Source organism: Entelurus aequoreus, linkage group LG11, assembly GCF_033978785.1.
Source record: "Entelurus aequoreus isolate RoL-2023_Sb linkage group LG11, RoL_Eaeq_v1.1, whole genome shotgun sequence".
NCBI lineage: Eukaryota > Metazoa > Chordata > Actinopteri > Syngnathiformes > Syngnathidae > Entelurus > Entelurus aequoreus.
Window position 1 is genome coordinate 21,302,349 of NC_084741.1, and position 8,641 is coordinate 21,310,989.

An 8,641-nucleotide genomic window follows, 5' to 3' on the forward strand; every position below is an offset into this window, starting at 1 on the left:
GGTGTGGGTTCACAGTGTGGCGCATATTTGTAACAGTGTTAAAGTTATTTATACGGTCACCCTCAGTGTGACCTGTATGGCTGTTGACCAAGTATGCCTTGCATTCACTTGTGTGTGTGAAAAGCCGTAGATATTATGTGATTGGGTTGGCACGCAAAGGCAGCGCCTTTAAGGTATATTGGCGCTCTGTACTTCTCCCTACGTCCGTGTACACAGCGGCGTTTTAAAAAGTCATACATTTTACTTTTTGAAACAGATACCGATAATTTCCGATGATACATTTTAAAGCATTTATCGGCCGATAATATCGGCAGCCCGATATTATCGGACATCCCTAGTTGTTAATATTCAGTGTTGTATCGTTCATAGTTAATATTGTAAATCCCACTTTCTTTATTTTCATGTACATTTTGGGTGTCTCATTCAGTAAAAAACTGTAACATTCCATTACCTTTTTTTGAGGTGGTCTGTCATAACGTTTTTAGAATCCTATCGGACATTGTGACTTTTGCTATTAGTGTTCCTGGAAAAAAAGGGACCCAAACACACACATACTGTACAGCAGGTTTTTACAGCTAAATGTGTATATATATCATTTATACACACATACACATTGGCCCCCCGGACAATGTGACCCCCGAGTCAAAAATGTGCCCAGCTCTGCTGAATGGTCAAGTGCACTCTTTAATGTTGTGGAGCGTGGATTATAGAATAGAATAGAATAGAAAGTACTTTATTGATCCCTGGGGGAAATTCAGCACCACAGTTCGCTCACAATAGACAAGAATAATAATAAATAATATGATATATATAATATATAAATAATATAAATATATTCTACATATACTCTACATTTAAGTGCAGAGTACTTAAATGTATGTACTTATGCTGCCCTCTGCTGGTTTGATACTGCGCTGCATGACCAAATACAGAATGGCTTCAGTGGCTCATTTTACCTGAAGCATATTGTTTAGGCTTTCTCATACATTAATAATAATAACACATACAACTGTACGGACATTTCTTTACAAGTTTTCAGTCAGTATGTTCAAAACTACCCTAATGTAGCTGGACATTCAAACACAATAGCACATGTATATCAATATTGGACCATTTAGAATAAACATGGTGAGTGTGAATGTTGTCTGTCTATCTGTGTTGGCCCTGCGATGGTGTGGCGACTTGTCCAGGGTGTACCCCGCCTTCCGCCCGAATGCAGCTGAGATAGGCTACAGCACCCCCCGCGACCCCGAAAGGGACAAGCGGTAGAAAATGGATGGATGTATGTATGTTGTACAGAGCAATATTTGTGACATAGCTGCTTTTCTTCTCTATAAAGTGAATCAAAGACATCAAACTCGACAAATTTGGAATAATACGGTACCAACACATGTTGAAAAGTTGTTTTTCATTTTGAGAACTAAAAGGTAAAAAGCTCCAACCATTTATTGGTGCAATAGTGATGTGTGAATCAATACTGAAATGCCAATACCGCCGATACCAGACCTTTTTGCTGAAAATATCAATATTTTTGATAGTTTAATTATTTGAGATAATGTATAGGTATATTTATTTGCACAAAGTATCGGTATGAATTGTACTTGATATCGGATCGGAAAGTCAATCAGTGGTATCGCACAAGTTGGAAAAGGAGCCAAACAACTATGAAATATTAATCTTTGTGCCTCAAGGCGATGAATACGGACAACTTCTTATGTCTGCTTCCCTGAAATCAACAAAACAGAAAGAAAATAATGAGTTTTTGGGGACTTCTCTTTACTACGCTTCAGGTTGTTAGCATTAATACGTGTTGTGAACCTCCCCGCCACTAGGTGGCGTAGCGAATGTGCCAGTGAACCCTGTAACAAAACATCCATTAGCTCGTAGCTAAAGATCGACATTACTGCGTTTTCCAAGCATGGGAGTGAAAAAAGTCAAAATTGGGAACAATTTCTCATATTTTTTCTGTTTCTGTAATATTGCAATATTTTCTCGTAAATGTATTACTTTTTTATGTAAAATGAATACTTTTTATTGAAAAATGGGGACATTTGTCATATACAATTCGGACTTTTATCACAATATTGCCAATTTTTTTTTGTTGTTCTTGTAAAATAGTGACTTTTTTTGAGTAAAATGATGACTTTTTGTCATAATTTTGCCGAGCAAAATTCCGATTGTTATTATAATATTGCCAAAATGTTAGTTTTCTTATAAAATTGTGACTTTTGTCAGGTAAAATTACGACTCCTTTCATAAAATTGCCAACATTCTAAGCTTTTCTCGTAAAATTGCGACTATCATTGAGTAAAATTCCAACTTTTATCATAATATCGCACAAATGTTCAGTTCTTCTTGTAACATTTCGACTTGCGTTGAGTAAAATGACGACTTTTATTATATTACTGCCAAAATTCTAAATTTTTCTTGTGAAATTGTGACCTTTTTCCAACTCATTTTATCACAACATTTTTTTATATGTGCATAGTATGTATATATTATTCATGTTGTAAATACAAATCTAGAAAGGGTGGTCCTAAAGAGGTAGACTTTTTTCAGAGGTCTCAAGAAGGTAACAAATACAAGAATGTGTGGGTGTGTGTGTGTGCGTGTGTGTGTGTGTGTGTGTGCGTGTGTGTGTGTGTGTGTGTGAGAGCTTATTTCCTCTATAAAACTTGTTTTGCTTGGCTTTCCACAGCCCACTTTAGGATTTTACACTTAGCAAATGCGTCAGTCTGTCTGTGGTCTGCCTTCTTATACTCAGTCCTCTAGTGTAATACACAGGAAGTATCTTGTCGCCATGGTAACGCTCACCTGCTGTGCGTGGCTTCGTAGTAGCCGTTGTCCTCCAGCAGCTCCTCCACGATCCCCTGACAGGACACATGATGTGATTCACACACACACACACACACACACACACACACACACACACACACACACACACACACACACACACACACACACACACACACACAGACACACACACACACACACACACACACAGAAACTGACCTGCAAGTGCTGGTACGTGACTCCTCCTCCCAGACTGTCACCTGTTGGGAGGCAGCAGCAACATTTTTCTTTGTGGGATTTCAACCTGCGGCACTTTTACCTGAGTCTTCCTGGGGATGGACGTCTCCAGGGGCGCGGCGGGAGGGACTGCCGGAGCCAGAGTCCACGGGTTCTGATGAGGCCTGCATCAGCTGCAAGGGGAACCCAGCTGAGTCAGCAACTGGTCAGGCAACATTTTGTAATATTTGGCAAGAGGTTCCGACCTTGCCGAGTTCCACTTTTAGTCGCCGGGCGTCACTCCCAGACTGGAACAGGGACTTTTTGAACCTTTCCACAAGCCTCCTCCTGACGTCGTGATGAGGAGCAGGTGGAAGCTGAAAGGAGGTTTGAGGTTTTAGTTGCCATGACCACGGAGCCGTCTGCGGTCGTCCGGGTTTGAGTGTACGGTACTTGTGTGACGTAGACCACTTTGTGCAGCTGGGCCAGGAGTCTATGGATGGGGTCCTGGATCTGGCGAAGCTTCCTCTGGGAGACACAGATCCCTGGCGTGGCTGGAAGAGTTCAGTAGAACAGATCTTTTATTTCCTCTAAAAAGGGTCTAAAAAAATTCTGGGTCCACCGACCTCTTACAATTTTTATTGCCCACTTTTCTTCTAAATTCTTTCCTGTATCTCACTCTGTGTCTCTCTTATTTCCTGTATCTCATTCCGTATCTCTCTTCTTTTCCTGTATCTCACTCTGTGTCTCTCTTATTTCCTGTATCTCACTCTGTATCTCTCTTCTTTTTCTGTATCTCTTTTATTTCCTGTATCTCATTCTGTATCTCTCTTCTTTTTCTGTATCTCACTCTGTATGTCTTCTTTTCCTGTATCTCACTCTGTCTCTCTTATTTCCTGTATCTCACTCTGTATCTCTCTTATTTCCTGTATCTCACTCTGTATCTCTCTTCTTTTCCTGTATCTCACTCTGTGTCTCTCTTATTTCCTGTATCTCACTCTGTATCTCTCTTCTTTTTCTGTATCTCTTTTATTTCCTGTATCTCATTCTGTATCTCTCTTCTTTTTCTGTATCTCACTCTGTATGTCTTCTTTTCCTGTATCTCACTCTGTATCTCTCTTCTTTTTCTGTATATCTCTTATTTCCTGTATCTCATTCTGTATCTCTCTTCTTTTCCTGTATCTCACTCTGTATCTCTCTTCTTTTTCTGTATCTCTCTTATTTCCTGTATATCACTCTGTATCTCTCTTCTTTTTCTGTATCTCTCTTATTTCCTGTATCTCATTCTGTATCTCTCTTCTTTTCCTGTATCTCATTCTGTATCAAATCAAATCAAATCAACTTTATTTATAAAGCACATTTAAAATTTACCACATGGGTAGCTAAAGTGCTGTACAATGGGCAGGTTAAAAGATAACACTATCTCTCTTCTTTTCCTGTATCTCACTCTGTATCTCTCTTATTTCCTGTATCTCACTTTGTATCTCTTATTTCCTGTATCTCACTCTGTATCTCTCTTATTTCCTGTATCTCACTCTGTATCTCTCTTATTTCCTGTATCTCTCTTATTTCCTGTATCTCCCTCTGTATCTCTCTTATTTCCTGTATCTCACTCTGTATCTCTCTTCTTTTTCTGTATCTCACTTTGTATCTCTTATTTCCTGTATCTCACTCTGTATCTCTCTTATTTCCTGTATCTCACTCTGTATCTCTTAGTTCCGGTATCTCACTCTGTATCTCTCTCATTCGCTCTTTTTTTCCTGTATCTTACTCCGCATCTCTCTTCTTTTTCCTTATCGCTCCCTTTGTATCGCATTTCTTTACCCGTATGTCTAAGTCTGTACCTCTCTTCTTTCCCCATATCTCTCTACGTATCGCTCTTCTTTTCCCCATATCGCTCTCCTTTCGTATTGCTCTTCTATCTTATTATCTCTCACTCAGTATCGCTCTTAATTCCACATCTCTCACACTCTTTATCTCTATTTTTTCCTGTATCTCTCCCTTTTCATCGCATTTTTTCCCCGGTATGTCTCTTTCTGTATCTCTTCCCTCCCCATATCTCTCCCTCCGTATTGCTCTTTTTTCCTACAAATCTCACACTGTAGTGTTCTTCTTACCCCATATCGCACACTCTGTATCTCTCTTCTCCCCTGTCTCTCACTCTGTATCGCTTATCTTTCCCTGTATCTCATACTTGTCTCTGTCTTCTCTCTCCGTATCGCTCTTCTTTCCCCATATCTCACACTTGTCTTGTCTTCTCTCTGCGTATCGCTCACTCCGTATTGCTCTTCTTTCTCCGTATCGCTCTTCTTTCCCCCATCTCTCGCCTTCCGTTTTGCTCTTCTTTTCCTGTATCTCTCACTTTGTATCGCTCTTCTGTCCCCGTATCTCACACTTGTCTCTGTCTTCTCACTCCGTATCGCTCACTTTGTATTGCTCTTCTTTCCCCATCACTCTCCTTCCGCATAACTCTTCTTTCCCCCTATCTCTCACTCTCTATCGCTCTTAATTCCACATATCTCTCACTCTGTATCACTCTTAATATCGCTCTTCTTTCCCTGTATCTCTTACTCCTCTCTCCGTTAAATAAGTTTAACAAAAAAAGTCTATAAAAGCTGTGCCAGTCAACATAAAAAGTGCCACGTCAAAACTTCAATCCTTAGTTGACCTTAGGTCCAGCTAAGTACAGGATGGCTCGTAGGTCTGGACTTGGACCATTTTCTAGAGCAGAGCTGGGCAAATATTTTGACTCGGGGGGAGGGGGGTCACATTGAGAGAGAAAAATTTGTCTTGGGGGGCCAATGTGTATGAGAGTATAAATTATATGTACATATTTAGCTGTAAAAATCTGCTGTAGAGTATGTGTGTTTGGGTCCCTTTTTTTCAGGAACACTAATACCAAAAGTCACAATGTCCGATAGAATTCTAAAAACCTTATGACAGACCACCTAAAAAAAACCTGAATGGAATTGTACATTTTTTTATTGAATGGCACACCCAAAATGTACATTAAAATAAAGAAAGTGGGCTTTACAATATTAACTATGAATGATAAAACACTGAATTTTTAACTCTTTTACTTCTCAGAGCAGCTCCTCGATAGACATCTTTTACAATCAAGCAAAACACAACAAAAATGTAAAAAAACAGCAATATATGAATGCAAAGTGTAATAAACACCTACAATATGATATATTATCACTTTAATGCAGAAATTTGCTGTTAAATTTGCGTCCGCATCTGTTCCTGACACATGCGTTTCGGGCTGGCTGCTCTTGTCTGAGCTGCTGTGACGTGGATTACCGTAATAACTCGTATAAACACTCAAAAGCGCAGATTCCAACCATTGAAATACTTTCTATAGTTCAAGACTTACGGTAATTTAAAAACAGCACTGCAAATAGTAATGGCGGCTACAGTTTTGATGTTAAAGGTCTAAAAAAATTATGTAGGACGTCCGGGGGGCCGGATTGAAAATCTTAATGAGCCCTATGTGGCCCGCGGGCCGTATTTTGCCCAGGTCTGTTGTAGAGGTTATTGACCCGTGGCCTAGTGGTTCCTAATCATAGTTATGCACTTTTCAACCATATGTAATAACTTCATCCATTCATTGCAAGTTTGTGTGTTTTGAGAATCCTTGTCCTAAACAATTAGTTTCAAAACGTACCTGGTTTTGATTTCATCCTCCCAAGACATGAAGCCTCCCTGAGAGGACCAAAGAATGTGAGTAAAAGACTTTCAGAAGCAGCTTCGAGTGCCAAGAAGGATTTTCACTTGCCCACATGGACGTTGTTGACGAGCAACAGAGGCAGCAGACTTTGACCCTGTAACATCAACATGTAAACTTTAACTGAGAAGAATGTGAAACGCTTTCATTTAAAACATTCGTAAGGACGGACGACTGACTGTAGTGATCTTTCGGAGAGTTCCTGGTCATGAGAGTCTCCACATCCTCCTCAGAGACTTGACCTGAAAAACATTCAATAATGGCGTCACCTGGTCTTTGATCAAAGCATTGTGTCGCTAGTGAAGGACACCTAGACTGAGGTGGTTTTCAGTCTGGTTTGGACTTGCAGGAAAGTACACAACTGGAAGCTCAGCAGTCATGAAGTCTTGTTCCTGGTAGGCAGCACAGTAACATTGTAAAAAGACTTAATAGATCTGATCTAAATCTCCATGTTGAGTCGAGATCACCTCAGGCAGGACAGAGAGGCTTAAGCTTTCCTTGCTCCTGTGCTTGTCCAGGAAGTACTTCTGTGCTCGCTTCCTGTGCCTTTCTGCTCTTCTTTCCAGCGCATTCTGGGAGGTGTAGAGACCGTCCATCAGCCTCATCATCAGGTCAGAGATCCTGGAACTGACCGCCACAATGTCCGGCCGCTGGTCCGCGTCTGGACTCAAACACCTGATGGGTACGAGAAATGTAGATACGTGAAAGCAATCTGGTTCAGCGCTAGTTGGGAAGTTTGGCTTGGTAAAACGTGGTTGATTGTACAGAGAAATTAGTTTAGATGCTTGTAGGTACCTCGGTTTTCCTACGCCGCAACTTTCGTATGATTTGGTGTCCTTATGGAAATGTTTTACAAAATGTTTGGCCCAGTTTTCGTACAGCTTAACATGTGTGTAACAAACTAGTCATTTACCCATGTATCATTCCGCAGACTCAAGTTCCCAAATAAATCCACACGTTGGTGACTCAGTCTCTGTACTTTTTGTCATTGAGCTACTCGTTTTGCAATGCCCCTGCTGCCAGCTACTCATCCAGCAAGGTATCCGCCGCCAGCTCTACGTCCAGTGAAGCCGCAACCTTCTGCACGGCCGTCACCCTCAGTCCTACGTGCAACCAGGCTGCCACCTCTTGCACAGCCGCCCCCGCCAGTCTACGTCCAGTCAGGCCACCACCTCTTGCACGACCGCCAATGCCAGTCCTACGTCTGGCCAGGCCGCCACCTCCTTGCACGGCCACTGAAGCCATTTCCAGTGCTGTTTCCTGTGACTGCTGCTGACGCCATCTCCACCATCTGCGTCTCCAGTGGGTCCTCCGGCAACGCCAGCCTTGTCTCCAGTGGGTCCTCCGGCGATGCTAGCCTCGTCTCCAGTGGGTTCTTCGGCGACGCCAGCCTCGTCTCCAGTGGGTCCTTCGTCGACGCTTGCTAAACCTCCAGCCCAGCAGCCAAATTTTCCTCCAGCCCTGCAACCTGCACCACCTTCAGTCTTGCAGTCTGTTTGACCTCCAGATCGCCTGCCGCGGAGGTGCTTGTCTGGGCCTCGCCCTCTACGCTTGCTGCAGCGGTGCCTGTCTGGCGCCTGCACTCCTCATCAAAGATGGTCGTTCCATGGTCATCTTCCGCGCCCTCAGCAGCTTTGCCCAGAACTTGGGTCCTTCACGGCTGCTGTACCACCATCCTTGCTCACATCAGCCTCCTCTTCGGCTACGAATGTGGCCTTTTAATGGACGGCCACCGCGCCATCAGCAGCAATGTCCAAAACCCGGGCGTGAACCTTTACGGCCGCCTCCCTGTCTGCGACAGATGTGGTCGTTCTGTGGACGCCCGCCTCGCTGGCTGCAGCGGCAGTGTACTCGCCGCCACCATCTGACGCTTCCCCTATGACTGCAAGGACACATGGCCAGGCG

At 42.6% G+C, this 8,641-nt stretch overlaps 1 protein-coding gene across 3 annotated transcripts in view; it reads right to left on the reverse strand.

The window, feature by feature from the left end:
- Positions 1-362: 362 nt before the first annotated feature.
- nek10 (NIMA-related kinase 10) overlaps positions 363-8,641 on the reverse strand; it is a 64,543-nt gene continuing 56,264 nt past the window's right edge. For 2 of the 3 annotated variants that reach the window (XM_062062673.1, XM_062062672.1), the window contains 11 exons: positions 7,204-7,411; positions 7,047-7,128; positions 6,916-6,978; positions 6,788-6,833; positions 6,677-6,714; positions 3,463-3,563; positions 3,276-3,386; positions 3,113-3,203; positions 3,013-3,053; positions 2,815-2,870; positions 363-1,726 (listed from right to left, as the gene is read on the reverse strand). In XM_062062673.1, the coding sequence (XP_061918657.1) occupies positions 1,687-1,726; positions 2,815-2,870; positions 3,013-3,053; positions 3,113-3,203; positions 3,276-3,386; positions 3,463-3,563; positions 6,677-6,714; positions 6,788-6,833; positions 6,916-6,978; positions 7,047-7,128; positions 7,204-7,411 (877 nt within the window). In that variant the 3' untranslated portion in view covers positions 363-1,686. Of the gene's footprint in view, positions 1,727-2,810; positions 2,871-3,012; positions 3,054-3,112; positions 3,204-3,275; positions 3,387-3,462; positions 3,564-6,676; positions 6,715-6,787; positions 6,834-6,915; positions 6,979-7,046; positions 7,129-7,203; positions 7,412-8,641 lie in introns of those variants that run through there. The other variant, XM_062062674.1, reaches the window with a different exon arrangement.